Consider the following 15,502-nt stretch of genomic DNA (forward strand, 5'->3'; position numbering starts at 1 on the left):
ATTCCTTTAAGAGCAATATGTAGTTGCTGAAGTATTCCCTTTAGAAATTTACTATTTAAGATTATATTCACATCAAGGAGTTTCGGCCTACTTATGAGATAAAGCAAGAACTACATAATTTATAACAAACCCTGTTGTGACTCAACGTGATCCTTAATTCAGGCTTAACAACTGCATAGGCCGTCAGTAAGTTCTGGACTCTTCTCAGTTCCTCTTTGCATTTCTTAGTGTTGGAGTAATACTGCCGTCTGACAGGGAGATTCTTGAACAGATTTGTAGCACAGACTGTGGTACCTAGGGAGAAGGTATATTAAAAGTGGTCTGATCCTATAAATCAAGAGTATTAAAAAATACTGCCTCAATCAGGCTCTTATTAACCAACACCTACCATTGCCAAGATGAGATGGTTTCTGAGAGACAATTTGACCAGTGTGGTCAACAGTATATTGGATGCTAAAATCATCATCTGCTGTTTTGGTAGTAATGACCACCTGGAAGCAAAAGAAAAGATTCATTATTAAGGGAACATATTCAAGATTTGTAATATACTGTTTATGAAGATTCTTATGGGGTTTCATAAAAGACGAGAGATGTAACCTCTGAAATAGCACATATGGAGGCCAGTGCTTCTCCTCTGAAGCCGTACGTCACTAGGTGCTCCAGGTCTTCGTGACAGGAGATTTTAGATGTGTAGTGTTTTACAGCCATCACGGGAACGTCAGAAGCTTTGATTCCAGAACCGTTGTCTCTGACCTCAATGCGATCCAATCCATAATTATCCTGATTATAAAATATTAAGAACTGTTTAATATTAAGTATTGTAAAATAAATGAAAAATAAAAAAATAAAAAAATAAAACTTTGATGTTTTGTTAAAGGAATAGTCTACTCATTTTCAATATTAAAATATGTTATTACCTTAACTAAGAACTGTTGAATCATCCCTCTATCATCTGTGTGTGTGCACGTAAGCGCTGGAGCGCGCTGCGACGCTACGATAGCATTTAGCTTAGCCCCATTCATTCAATGGTACCATTTAGAGATAAAGTTAGAAGTGACCAAACACATCAACGTTTTTCCTATTTAAGACGAATAGTTATACGAGCAAGTTTGGTGGTACAAAATAAAACGTAGCGCTTTTCTAAGCGGATTTAAAAGAGTAACTATATTTTATGGCGTAATAGCACTTTTGGGAGTACTTCGACTCGGCGCAGTAACACCCTCGCTCTCCCATTATGAGAGTGAGAAGGGGAGCGGACTTTTCAGGCGAGTCGAAGTACTCCCAAAAGTGCTATTACGCCATAAAATATAGTTACTCTTTTAAATCCGCTTAGAAAAGCGCTATGTTTTATTTTGTACCACCAAACTTGCTCGTATAACTACTCGTCTTAAATAGGAAAAACGTTGATGTGTTTGGTCACTTCTAACTTTATCTCTAAATGGTACCATTGAATGAATGGGGCTAAGCTAAATGCTATCGAAGCGTCGCAGCGCGCTCCAGCGCTTACGTGCACACACACAGATGATAGCGGGATGATTCAACAGTTCTTAGTTAAGGTAATAACATATTTTAATATTGAAAATGAGTAGACTATTCCTTTAACTAATCCGGTGTCGTTTACATGTATTAAAGGGGACATATCATGAAAATCTAACTTTTTCCATGTTTAAGTGCTATAGTTGGGTTCCCAGTGCTTCTATCAACCTAGAAAATGTAAAAAACTAAATGTGTGGTAAACTATTCTCTGCAAGCATGTAGACATCCCCTTGTGATGTCAGAAGGGGATAATACTGCCCCTTTATCTGCAATATCCAAGCACAGCAATGCCATTTAGTGCAGAGATCAGCTCATTTGCATTTAAAAGGACACACCCAAAAACGGCACATTTTTGCTCACGCCTACAAAGTGGTAATTTTAACATGCTATAATAAATTATCTATATGGTATTTTGAGCTTCTGACTTCACATATGTACAGTGGGGACACCAAAGATTTATTTGACATCTTAAAAAAGTCTTGTGAAATGTCCCCTTTAATCTAGCATGCTTTTATCCAAAGCAATTAAGGTGCATTAAAGATGTCATCTATATACATACATATCTATATCTATATTTATTGTATAAATGTATACAATTAATGTATACAAATATGTGTATGTATATATTCACTATCCACATATATAGATTTTTGTGTGGTTTGTATGACAAAATACTTTTGGGGATCACTAATGTGGTCAAAAAGTCATCTAATTATTGCATTTTTTAAATGTACCTCAATGCATGTGATGTCCCTGCTTCTATTTACAAGAAATAAATTGACACCCAAAGTACACAACAAGTTCAAACAACTACATTTTTATAAAAAGTTAATTTACCAATTTGACTTCAAGGCTTGTAGAACCAGCATCAAGTGAATTTTCAACAAGTTCCTTGACAACATTCAGGACAGATGTTATAACCTGTGAACTGCACAGCAAACGCACAGTCTCCGCTGGAAGTGCCTTCATGGTGTGGACCCTAAGGAATAAGTAAGTTAACAATTATTAAGTAAAAATGAATACTAAAACATTAAGACAAGCGATGATCACTAAGCTTTTCGTTTTCAGAATGTCATGAAAAGACTTTCGAATGGAAATGAATCAACACGCCATTAAACAATTGTATTTATTATTTTGACTAGTATAAAGACCTACTTACTTTGAGAAAAAGTAAAGAAACCGTTAAAAGATATCCAAAAAAATCATATCAAAACTGTAATACACGAATGTTTACACGACTTCGCTATCAGGCATGGCTTGACTGGGCGCCTAAATGACGTCATTCTTGTTCTCTACTGTGATTGGTGTCTCCCCTGTCAATAAATGAATGATTGCACTTTTTCATTTCTGCTTATGCTTGTAAGTAACACATACTCATTGTGCAGGTTGGACATTACATTTAGTATTACATTCTCGAATAATCGTATGAGGGTGAAGAGAATTGGGACAATATGAGATTTACAATGACTTTTATTTCGTAAAAAATATGCTGCAAAAAGGCAACATGCCTGAAGAGGTTTATCATATTCACATTATTAACATTAGCGGCTAGATTTAAAAAAAAAATAAATGTACATGAATATGACTGAATTACAAGCGTTACATGTTTAGCACGTTTTTTGTCATAGTTTATTCCAAATGGTTAATTTATAATTTAAAATAATGTATAATTTAAAGAGAATCCACTTGTTTTATGTAAATGGAATTTTCCTAATAAAATGCTAATAATTATCAGCGTTTTCCCGGCTTTTATTTTGTGAACCTTTCTCCCTCTTAGTAGGCGTGGCTCGCCGGTCTCGCGAGGTTTGCTGCTCTGATCTCGTTAGCTAGGTAGCCCGTGAGCTAGCGGTGTATGTGTGTGTGGTGAGTCAACCGCAGTACGCGCAGCGGAGGCCGGCGGCAGCGCTCCAGCCTGCTCAACCTGAACGCAAATAAGGTACCGTTACACATTTGTAATGAAGCCAGTTTATTCTTATTCGGCGTTTTAAACGAGCCGTTTTCGAATGTGGCGATAACTGCATCATTGATAAAAGCTTTTATTGATGTTTCGTGTGTTTTTTCCTAAGTATAGTGAAACAAAAGCAACTGGTGTTTGTAATCAAAGCAGCTGATGTTAAAAACCATGTGTCAGCCTCTAAAGCAAAACAACTCTTTGTAAAATGCGCAGGCTGGTGGGGTAAATGTGTTTAAAGAGTATTATAAAAAAATGGTTGCAGATGGAGGAGACAGTGTGAATTGTGCAGAAATGAAGAGTGTTTTGTAACGTAGCTGTGCTGCTAACTATCTGTGGTGGATTTGTTTATTTTCTGCAGCTGCTATTAGAAAGTTAACATGCATATGATGCCTTAATGCTTATACTGTCTCTTGCCTTTGTTATTAAGATGAAGGAGCTGTTTAAAGGAGTAACTTCGTTTTTTTATATTCCTGTCTCCATACTGTCTTTTGCTTTAGGGGTTATGAAATAAACAAGGTGTCCTCATTGAATCATTAGTGCCTGAAAAAAATGAATATGTTCATGGAAGTCACACATGCTTTAGTTGTTATTGAGAAATTGTTGACTTTTTATGATCAGATCAGATGAAAGACTAAAGCTTTACTTTGATCTGTTTCTGCTGTATTGCATTTATTAATTATTTTTAAATTAAATAAATATCAGTATTAAGTACATATTTTTCAGATATCGAATCGCAGGTGACAGAATAGATTTGGTTGAGACATGATAATAGAGCTAACTTTGTGCCAGTGATAAAGCTGTTGTATTAGGCAACACTGAACTTTGATTTTCAAACATCTGTCTGAGCTGGTCTGTGCTGTGACCGATAAGCCCAAAGTTTTTGGTTATATGCCAGTGTTCCTGTAGCTCAATTGGTTGAACATTGTATTTGCAACACAAAGATTGTACGTTTGATTCCCAGGAAACACACATAACTGCAATGTATACCTTAAAGGGATAGTTCACCCAAAAATGAAAATCCCGTCATTATTTACTCTCAACCCTCATGTTGTGCCAAACCTGTATGTGTCTCTTTATTCTGTTGAACACAATAGATATTTTGATTCACGCACGCTTTATAGGTGCTAATTTCTCCCCAATATTATCATATGTGTAGTATAAAAAGGTAGGGGAGAGGGGGGGCACAACCTAACGCTTTTTTGTTAATTATATTTTTACACAAGCAACACGCACATTCTTTGCTACAAATGAACATTTAAAGTTTGTTTCTAGTACTTACCATTCTTGGACAATTACATCAAACGTGACAGAAGTGCAAACGTTACAACTTACCCCATATGTGGGGTTAATTGTAACAGGCAGGGGGTTAGTTGTAATACTTGCTAAAAATTAAGTGTGCAGGAAAATATTCCAATACTATTTTGTCCATACACCTGAAGTGGATATTGTTTATATATCTGTCTATAATAGACACATATCCACACTGTATTCATTCATATAGCCCTTTTCTAACAATAGTTCAATTATAAATGGATACAAATGTCTAAATATGTGAGAAAAAGCAGTACAATTATGACAAAAAAAAGTTTATATGTGACCCAGTCTGCAACAACCACACCACAGGTTCAAAACCAAACTCCGAGACAATGAGCATCAAAGTCTGATTTTAGCCATTTCATTATGATTTCAATCTTTGAAGTGACCTTATTCAGTCAATATTAAAGATATGAACAAAAATACATTTGACACACGATTTTTGATAAGACAGGCACATTTATTTTGTTGGCAGCCAGAAATGATTCATGTGTAGCCTATTTAAAACAACAGCAAGAACTACGCTAACGTTACCTGTTTTCATATCGTAAGTGCTGAGGGGTTAGTTGTAACACAGTGTTACAATTAACCCCGCTGGGTCAAAATATTTTCAAGCCCACCAAAAAAGTTGCTAAGAGCTGCAGACATATTTCAAAACGATGCTATGTTTTAGTCAACAAGACACTGATTAATATGATATAGCATTGGATTTGTTATCTTACACACCCAGCTTAGAAACCGAATAAAACATATGATGAAAAAATGTATTTACATGCCACCAAAACACTCGTTCATCAATAACTCTTTGGAAACACATTATACATTTCCAGTAATTTGCGGTAGATCGTCTTACCAAAATACTAGAAAAACGAAAAGCTCAACCTTGTGCAATAATGTAAACAGTCCATCTTACAACTAACCCCGCATTAGTTTTTGCCCTGTGCACACCTATATCTTAATTAATTAACAGGTATTATATCACATGGTATTTGCAATAAAATCTGGTGTTCAACAGGTTTAAACAATAAATTTGCTAGTATAGTACAATACATTACTAATTTATTTAATTTTCTTGAAATGGTAAGCAATCAGCTGGTCCAATTCTCTCACACTGGCCTCGGGCCAGGTTGTGTTTAGCCTTGTGTTAGCTGGCATGATTAGTAATACATGAGTGTGATGTATTATTATGATGAATCACCCTCTTGTGAGTGTGTAAAGTGTTTCTTTTGGCATGGACAAGACATCATGCAGACCACATACTGTAAGACACCATCTACACCCTAAACAATATGGTTGGAAGTCTCAGCTGCACTATTCAGAGCTATTTTTCATACTATTTACTCATATCCATTCATATTCTTAGACCGTCTTTTAAACATTATATGTCTGTTTGTGTCTCCTGACAGAAAGCAAGATGAATGTCGGCGTGGCGCACAGCGAAGTAAACCCGAACACTCGAGTGATGAACAGTCGGGGGATATGGTTGACGTATGCACTTGGTGTGGGAATGCTTCACATTGTACTGCTAAGCATTCCTTTCTTCAGTGTTCCTGTTGTGTGGACCCTCACAAATGTTATTCACAATTTCGTAAGTGTGCCCTGTGTCGCGACAATTAATGCTTCCTTAGTAGTCTGTGCAGTATTGTTAGGCATGGAATTGACTTGGAAAAAAGAATACAACAGTATGACATCACTTAGCAAGTTTAAGCTCTTTGGCACATGATGATGTGTAATGCCAGTGTCTGCAGTACAATGATAAAAGAAGCTATTCAGATGGAAACTGTATGCTTTCTGTTGTCTGGAAGACAAATTTAGTAAGCTTGTAGAAAAATCGGTCATGATTTCCTATGGAATGCCATTTAAAGACATCTACTTTTACAGTATTAACCAATATTATTTAATTTTTAACGGTACGATTGTAAAACTAGTGAATGTTATGTGTCTAAATTGATTCAGATCATGGTCTTTCCACAGGGTATGTATGTGTTTATGCATGCAGTTAAGGGCACACCATTTGAAACTCCAGACCAGGGCAAGGCGAGACTTCTCACACATTGGGAACAGCTGGACTATGGTGTGCAGTTCACATCATCCAGAAAATTCTTTACAATCTCACCAATCATTTTGTAAGTAATTTATTTTGGTACGTTTTGCGCTGTCAGCATGTTGCAATGAGTTACAGCCCATGAATCAATAAAGTTACATTCATCCGGTATCAAAATATGCATTTGTGCATTTAGCTGAATATTGCTTTCTGATACAGTATTTTATTTGGTGGGGCATGGTACCAGCAATGCCAAAGGCATGGGTGTGGTACCCAAGCAAACCATACAGTATACTAAATGGGTGATTCCCAGCCACGAAATCCAGACTTAGAAGGTGTCCAGCATCAGATTTTTTAAAAAGCCCTTGAAGCCAATTTTTTTTGCCCATATAAGATTAAGGTCTGAACTTACTATAACCATTACTTTTAGAGGATTTAAAACATATTTCCTATAGAATTATTTACATTTTTTAGATTATCATTATAAAAAAATCATTATCGCAACATGATATTACATTAAATATATGCATTTACAAACTCATGTTTCGGTAATGAGAACTAAAAGGTTGTCTAGGTACTATGACAAACAAAATTTCAACTTTTATCTGGAGAGAAAAAATAAGAACTGCTTACCTGGTAGCCATCTTGAGTGTCACAGTCAATTATGTCCCTTCCAACTAAATTTATTTTTTAAGTGTTAGTTCCTTGAGGGTTTAAACAATGATTGAAAATTGTTGCGGAGGATGAGAAATTTGGTCTTGGACAGATTTATATTCCTTATTATTGTCTCTACATTTACCAATGATCATCAAATACCACATGTTTCTTTACTGTAAATGTTTATAGTATAACATGCACTAAAGCTTTTTATTTTTATTTTTTTTAGATTTTTTTAATTATAAATATTTCCATGTCAAAAAAAAACAAATCCAGTCATGGAAACATTGCGTTAATGAAAATTTTCCCCTTAAATGTGGGAAAAAAAACAAAATTGGTTTGTATGATGTCATTTGAAATCATGTGCCAAATAGTACATGAAGAGATGTTTGTAACTGTATGCTTCTTATTTTGATACTTTTATTTGCATTTACTTTTTTATCAAAATGTTTCATGACACCTCATAAGTCTAATTTCGTGAGAATCACCCAAATGCACTGCAAGTTGCATTAAATAAAAATCAACCAAATGTATGCAAATGTAATATGGGACTTTAACTTGTTATAAATGCATTACTCCACTCTTTTTTTTTTTTTTTGCAGATATTTCCTTGCCAGCTTTTACACGAAATACGACCCAGCTCATTTTGTGATAAACACAGCTTCCCTTTTGACTGTTCTCATCCCAAAACTGCCACAACTTCATGGCGTCAGGATCTTTGGAATAAACAAGTATTAAAACCCAGTATTCAGAAGGCACAGGTCGACACCGTTGCCTGATATGGGAAAGATGATAACCCTTTGTACTTTGTACCGCGGTTGTGTACATTTAGCAGTTTTGTACAGTGTGTGTACTTTGTGAGTCTTCTTGTTTGATATATCTGGACAAAACCATTTTAGGGATATGTTAGGAGGACAATTCCACAAGCATTAATAATTTAAGATATTTAATATTTGTTAGATGTTTTGTGTGCCTTGTGGATCTGGGCTGGCCCAGGTTTCATGGTTATTTTTAGGTTTTTGTTGTGTGTTTTGTTTGTTTGATACACTAAAATTAATGCTTTTAGTGTCATTTCTAAATGCATTCTTTAATGATGCCATATACTGAGAAAAATGTGTTTTTAAATCATTTAAATGCCATGAAACCGTTTGGTGGTTCTTGGGTTTTGCTGATGTTATCATAGACAAATAAAAAGTCAATTTGCATGAAAGATTTCTGTTTAGTCACAATATTCTGTATAGGTTTATATTTAGGTTAATGCTAAAGTTAAAGGTCACAATGAAAAATTCATTAACAAAACTTTAGTGTTTAGGTTAGGTATTTTTACATATTCATTACAGTCAACATAAAATCAAAATTGTCCTTATTTTACATATACTCTTATGTTATTGGTCGTATTGTGCACACTTCATCTGTGCAAATTTAAAGTATTTTTTAATCAATTTCACCTCTGAAACTCTTGCAGAAGACGTTCAGTAGAAGTCCTAATCGATGATAAAGTCATTTTGTTAAAAATTCTAACTCTGATATACGTCACATTATGGAAATGGGTTGTAAATGCTATTTCATGTTGACTTTAAACGCCACCGTATATTATACTGTGAAACTGAATCTTTACCAATCATGTCCACAAACTGTCTGGTTTCTTTGATCTCAACTTAAACTGAAAAACTGTAACAGCCCGTTTTAACATCCGTACCCTTCCACCGTTTTAATTTTCTTTTGACAACACCTGCAATGGTTGAATTGTGCCAATTGTTTGTGTTTTTAAGAGGTATGGACATAGTATGTTATGTGCTGTATGACATGCTGCAAGCAAATAAACTTTGGAAAGTATTTTAAACATTGTCGTTTCCTAAAATTAAAACTATGAAGAAAAACGGATAACTTTGACATACATTATTTACAGCGTTGCTGTTTTAAAGAGCACCAATGGTCCGATTCACGGTTTTATATTTCCTTTGGTGGGTTAGTGTGTATTAGTACATGTTAAAGGGACACTCCCTTTTTTTTTTTAAATATGCTCATTTTCCAGCTCCCCTAGAGTTAAACATTTGATTCTTACCATTTTGAAACTTATTCATCTGATCTCCAGGTCTGGCGCTAGCACTTTTAGCATAGCTTAGCACAATCCATTGAATCTGATTAGACCATTAGAATCGCACTAAAAATAACCAAATAGTTTTAATATTTTTCCTATTTAAAACTCGACTCTTCTGCAGCTACATCGCGCACCAAGACCAACAGAAAATCAAAAGCTGCAATTTTCTAGGCAGATATGGCTATGAACTATACTTTAAAACTGGTGTAATAATCAGTGACTTTGCTGATGTAACATGGCGGCAGCAGGCGTAGTGATAATACGCAGCAGCCGAAAATAGTAATCTTGGTTACTTTCAATGGCAGGGGACTATTTTCGAGAAGTGCGTGTCACAACAGCAAAGTCCTTGATTATTACGCCAGAATGAGAGTATAGTTCCTAACCATATCTGGCTAAAAAAATAATCACGACTTTTAATTTCCTGTCAGTCTTAGTACACAACGTAACTACAGAAGAGTCAAGTTTTAAATAGGAAAAAATATTGAAACTCTTTGGTTTTGTTTTAGTGGGATGCTAATGGTCTAATCAGATTCAATGGATTGTGCTAAGCTATGCTAAAAGTGCTAGCACCAGACACGAAGATCAGCCTGAATGGATTCCAAAACAGTATATCAAGGGGCGGTTTCCCGGACAGCGATTAGACTAGTCCTAGACTTAAACACTTTTAAGAGCTCTCCAAACCGAAAACAATTTGCACTTACATATCTTAAAATACATCAGGGCCCTTTGTTTTACCTCAAAATGCACACAGGTAATGTTTTTAGTAAGGCATGTTTGTTAAAACTAGTTATATTTCCTAATTAAACTAAGGCCTAGTCCTAGATTAAGCTAATCCTGGTCCGGGAAACTGCCCCCAAGTGTTTAACTCTAGGTGAGCTGGAAAACTAGCATATTTTCAAAAAAAGAGTGGAATGTCCCTTTAAGACAGCTTGCAGGTTCCTGCTATTGCTCAAGCGTAAGGGGGTCTCATACTACACACTTGACACTTAAGTTTACAGTTTTATTCTGTTTTAAATATTGCATACAAATTTCCTGTATTTTAATTAAAAAAATTATACCATTGCAAAAACAACATATCTAATGGTGGCATAATGGCCTACGACTTTCGCACACTACTGTATGCCTGATATCTGATGAAATAATAAATGAATGTAGTTTTAAAAGCAAACAACAACCCAGTTTTTTTGCCCATACTTTTTATTACAGCCCCATTAAAAATGTTATAAAACAAATAAAATGGCATCAGTGCTGTTGCATACATAACTTAAAAACGAACAATAAAAAATCACTTTCTAATTAAAGCCTCGCATGTTTTTATCATCACCCCTTTAAACACTTCAAAGCGGTGATTTAAATCTTTTTGACAATGAATTTTATACTTGGTTCCCATGGCACCATCCACAGAAGATGCTCCATAAAACACTCTGCTTATTCTAGAGTGAACCAATGCCATTGCACACATCACGCACGGCTCCCTAGTGACATAAAGGTCATATCCAGTGCAGATGTATGGCAGGCCGGTGTCTTTCTCATTGACGTCTTTGCAGGAATTCCTAAAGGACTCTTGGCTGCTGTACCGACAGGCTGGATATCTGTCATAGTTGTAGGCACCACCTCCCTGCCCACAGGCCACAAGATCAATACAGACCATGACAGCATGATGAAGCGGATGTGAGCCGTTCTTACAGTCATGACCCACGGCGACAATCTGCTCGGATTCTGGATCAACAATCACTGCACCAACAGCGTCCATTCCTCTTTCCTGCCCTGATTTTGCTGCCTGGATGGCTGCAGTCATGTACTCCTGAATTTTAGCTTTCTGAGCGGCAGTGAATAACTGACCTTTCAGAGCTGACGTAATTTGTTTATCCTCATGAAACGATGTGGGCCAGTGTTTGCTAGCTTTTTCAAACTGCGGTCTGGTCAGTGGAGGAGTAGCTGGGATTTGAACAATAAAAGGTTCTCCCAAACCACCTGAGTCAAAGGACAGATCGGCAAGTGTGACACCTTTGCCGTCTGTCACTTCTTGCACGTCTTTGACCAAACACACAATGACCTCCAAGGGATGAGGGCTGTTTTTGTTTTTGCAGGCCCTTACTCTTTTAATGTGTTGAAGTCCAGGTAAGGGGTAAATTAGGGAAAGCTCTCTGACCAAGCGAGATGTTTCTCTTTTCTCGATGATGGGTGCTGCATAGGCTGGTAACAATTCGGTGTCCTGAGACTGCTCATCGGAGAGAACGGGAAGAATATCCCAAGATTCTGTGTCATATCCATCCATTTCCTTTCTCCGTTTGGCCTGTGGCTCCATCTTGTTTCATACATCAGGACTGTATTGATGTCATCTGTGAAAGGTAAATGTAAAGCGGCAGTACATATATTATATTAATATTAAAAGTGGCAATGCCTTATTAAAGTCAGATTCAGTAAACAATAACCAAAACTGTATTCATGTAACTCAGTTGGTAGAGCATTGTTTTAGCGATGCAAAGGTCACCGGTTTCATCCCCAGGGAACACATATAGAATGCACTGTGAATCACTTCGGATAAAAGTCTGATAATTGCATAAATGCAAAACCACATTAACAGCAAGAAGTGAATTTAATAAATAATGTTACTGTTTTTCAAAAAAAAATCTCTCTTATGTTTTCCTACATAAACCAGTAAAGCATACTTGCAGTATTTGCATTCTTGTATGTAGTGTATGAAAGTAATCTAATCTAGCTGTTAGTTTGCTTTTAGTGTATTTGAATAAATAAATCATATTTATTTATGTAGACATACAAATTTAATAAATGTAGAAATACAAAAATAAATAAATAAATGCATAAATAAATAAGTGATTAATTAAATGCATAAATAAATAAATGCATAAATACGGAAATAATTAAATAATATAAATACGTACTTTATTTTTTATTTATTTCAACATGTAATTATGTATTTATACATTTATTTATGTATTTCTACATTCCTTTATTAATTTATTTATGTATTTGTTCATTTATATACATTCCACCCACCATATCTTCATTAATTTATTTATGTATTTCTACATTCCTTTATTAATTTATTTATGTATTTTTACATTTATGTATTTACTCATTTATATACATTTCGTCCACCATATCCTTTCACTCTTTAACTATCATACTATTGTATTATATAACTATATGTAACTATTTAATAATTCAATCAAGACTAATGGTACATGGTATTTATACCCTGTTGATAAGCTCATTTGTTATAAAATACGTTACATAAAACTAAGTGCAAGACTAGTTAACGATTAAAAGTGATGTTTTTATCAGGGTTCCCACTCTTTTCTTGAAAAGATTTTCCAGGACGTTTCCAGGACATTTTCAGGACATTTTCAGCTGCTACAGTGTGAGTCAAGTTATCACAACTTAGGCTGGGTAGTAGTGATAGTATCATATCATCGTTGCTGATATCAGTTTAAAAATCCAAACTCTCACAGTCAAGCTGTATTCGCAATCAGTCACTAATGTTAGAAAATATTAACTATTATCGGACTTCTAAATTAATTGCATCTGCTCGCACCAAGGCACATTACGCATCTGGTATAGCATAAACTGATGAGTTATGTGTTTTTGACTCTAAATTATTTCGATTTATCCTATCTTTGTAACTGTTTTGTCAATTATATTGCTGAAATGGATAGACCTTTTGTAAAGCTAAATGTGTTTAAATGCAAAATCCATTTAGCCTACTGGTGTATGAAATGGATCTGAAGTATATCATATATCCCAAGCTTTGGAGAAGCTTTGCTATTTTCTACAATTGTACCTTATATTTTGTACATTTAACCAGATTGCTTAAAATGTTTATTCATTTTATTCATAGACACTTTTTCTAGCCATTCCCTGAACTGGGGGTTTTCCTTCCACTCAGTTTTGAATTTGCTCTGTCTTCCTGACATCGTCACTAACTCCTGCCTATAAAGGACAACAGAAATTTGAAAGTCTAAAACTACTTAAATTGACTGATTACTGAAATTAGGCCTACTTTTCATACCTTAGCATTTTCATATCTTTCATATTCTATTAGGGGTGTGACGAGGCACTTAATCCACGAGACGAGACACGAGATTGGGTTCACGAGAACGAGACAAGATTTTTATATTTCTTAAGAAATCCTCAATTATAAAATAAATAAATGGGAAACTGAAATCACATTATTTTGAAATGTTTTAACTAATCTAGGACTGTCCCTAACAATTATTTTGCTAATTGATAATGAAGTAATTTGATATTTTTGGTAATAAAATAATAACCTTTAACATTACATAATAATGACAATGCAATAATAATTTGTCCAAATAAAGTATCAAAACTAGTAAACACATTTATATAGCCTAAAAAAACAGAATTATGTACTATAACAAATGCCTACAGGGGGCGGTAAATGACCCACTTCAGTTACTTTAATTTTAAATGGATGCTTTTAGCCAAACAACGTTTAAATCCATTTAAATCTTTAATATTTGTCCAATTCTTTACAGTAGAAATGATACAGTCACTGTTATTATTGAGCAAGATTTAAAAAGCAAACGCAGTAAAAGAAAGAATATAATGCATTTAATTTATGACGTATGCAGTCTACAAATGCAACCTCTGGATGCAGCATTTTGTATAAGAAACGGCCAGCATTTGACCTCCCCGAGAAATCTCGTGACATAATTAATTTCGCGATACATATTTAATCGCACGAGATCTCGTCACACCAGTGCCATTGAGTAGAGCGGTGCTGAGGCAGAGGGGAGGAGGAGAGGGACGGGAATGTTACGTTGTAGGTTCAGTAGACTTGTTATTCTCTGCTTTTCTACAATGATTAGCTGAAACTGCTTCACCACGCTGCTGAATCGTGTTGTCAGACAGGAGTACCGCACGTGCATATTTGCCACAGAACTCACATGTCCGTAGTTTAGAGGAGCAAGTCCTACCAGCGTACTATGTCGTCAAATTGCGCACTTGCTACGCAAACGCGTACATTGGCAGGTATGTGTCACGTGGGGCGGTGTGCTGGCTACATGCGGAAATGAAGGAAGAAAGCGCTCCAGCCCAATATTACACGTTAAAGGCAGGTCAAAACAGACATTCATGCATAACATTTTTAACCCGTTTGCGTTCATCCTACCAGGAGGGAAAATAATTTTCCAGGACAACGCAAGCGTTTCCAGGACATTTGACGTTTCCCCCCATTTTTTATGTGTTTTCCAGTACTGGAAAATTGGTCTTTCATTTTCCAGGTTTTCCAGGTTTTCCAGGACGCGTGGGAACCCTGTTTTATTTAAAGCCCTACTGAAAAATCCAGCTAAGACCAGCATAAGCTTGTAAGCTGGTCTCCTAGCTTGGTTTTAGCTGGTATTGCTGGTGTAGCAAGCTGGTCTAGCTGTGTTTTGGTCACTTTTTAAGTTGGTCTAGCTATGTTTTGGTCACTTTTTATGGTCAGCTTTGCCAGGCTGGGAGAACCAGCTTAGACCAGCTGGTTTTGCGGGACTTTTCAGTAGGGAGCAAATCAATGAAAGTGTATTCAACAGTTCAATCACGTCATTCAGAAATATACATGGAGCGGTTCGAAGGTTACCTTATTTTTTAGACAGTTATGTACTCTAAATGAGACAAAAAATATTTTAAAAACATTATACGTACGTTTTTAGATCAGCCACAGTCCAAAGATTGTATCTGTCAGTGCAAAACATCTCTCCCACGTGAATCTCTAACTTTCCGTCCAGTATCATCGTCCCCTGCAATGACTCGATATGGTTCCTACAGTATAATTTATTTTCCACTAATTGCTAACCCGTTTACAAGGCATTCGTTAGCATATTTATTATTATAACGTATAAGTCGATATGAACCATCTGCTTGTATATCC

General features: G+C 35.6%; 3 protein-coding genes across 4 annotated transcripts in view; 1 reads left to right on the forward strand and 2 right to left on the reverse strand.

Moving 5' to 3' along the window:
* The window catches only part of pms1 (PMS1 homolog 1, mismatch repair system component), a 45,781-nt gene extending 42,940 nt beyond the window's left edge, over positions 1 to 2,841 (reverse strand). For both annotated transcript variants that reach the window (XM_073854628.1, XM_073854627.1), the window contains exons 1-5: positions 2,696 to 2,841; positions 2,374 to 2,515; positions 598 to 780; positions 389 to 491; positions 131 to 294 (exon numbers count right to left, since the gene is read on the reverse strand). In XM_073854628.1, coding sequence (XP_073710729.1) covers positions 131 to 294; positions 389 to 491; positions 598 to 780; positions 2,374 to 2,505 — 582 coding nt within the window. In that variant the 5' untranslated portion in view covers positions 2,506 to 2,515; positions 2,696 to 2,841. The remainder of the gene's footprint in view (positions 1 to 130; positions 295 to 388; positions 492 to 597; positions 781 to 2,373; positions 2,516 to 2,695) is intronic.
* Positions 2,842 to 3,315: 474 nt separating this feature from the next.
* Positions 3,316 to 9,348, forward strand: ormdl1 (ORMDL sphingolipid biosynthesis regulator 1). Its single transcript, XM_073854629.1, has 4 exons — positions 3,316 to 3,472; positions 6,211 to 6,392; positions 6,779 to 6,930; positions 8,108 to 9,348. Exons 2-4 carry the CDS (start codon positions 6,219 to 6,221, stop codon positions 8,241 to 8,243), a joined length of 462 nt encoding a protein of 153 aa, XP_073710730.1. The 5' UTR covers positions 3,316 to 3,472; positions 6,211 to 6,218; the 3' UTR covers positions 8,244 to 9,348.
* A 1,347-nt stretch (positions 9,349 to 10,695) lies between these two features.
* On the reverse strand, positions 10,696 to 15,455 carry adat3 (adenosine deaminase tRNA specific 3). Its single transcript, XM_073854632.1, has 2 exons — positions 15,277 to 15,455; positions 10,696 to 11,948 (listed from the first exon to the last, which is right to left on the reverse strand). Exon 2 carries the CDS (start codon positions 11,912 to 11,914, stop codon positions 10,892 to 10,894), a length of 1,023 nt encoding a protein of 340 aa, XP_073710733.1. The 5' UTR covers positions 11,915 to 11,948; positions 15,277 to 15,455; the 3' UTR covers positions 10,696 to 10,891.
* Between the last annotated feature and the right edge of the window lie 47 nt (positions 15,456 to 15,502).

The sequence above is a fragment of the Misgurnus anguillicaudatus genome, chromosome 17 (genome assembly GCF_027580225.2).
Source record: "Misgurnus anguillicaudatus chromosome 17, ASM2758022v2, whole genome shotgun sequence".
NCBI classification, from domain to species: Eukaryota; Metazoa; Chordata; class Actinopteri; order Cypriniformes; family Cobitidae; genus Misgurnus; species Misgurnus anguillicaudatus.

Bases quoted from the DNA above. Each gene is read 5' to 3' on its own strand.
- ormdl1 (XM_073854629.1), top strand. From the start codon at position 6,219: ATGAATGTCGGCGTGGCGCACAGCGAAGTAAACCCGAACACTCGAGTG. The intron at 6,393-6,778 runs GTAAGTGTGCCC...GTCTTTCCACAG, and splicing joins CAAATGTTATTCACAATTTC to GGTATGTATGTGTTTATGCA. The intron at 6,931-8,107 runs GTAAGTAATTTA...TTTTTTTTGCAG, and splicing joins ACAATCTCACCAATCATTTT to ATATTTCCTTGCCAGCTTTT.
- adat3 (XM_073854632.1), bottom strand. From the start codon at position 11,914: ATGGAGCCACAGGCCAAACGGAGAAAGGAAATGGATGGATATGACACA.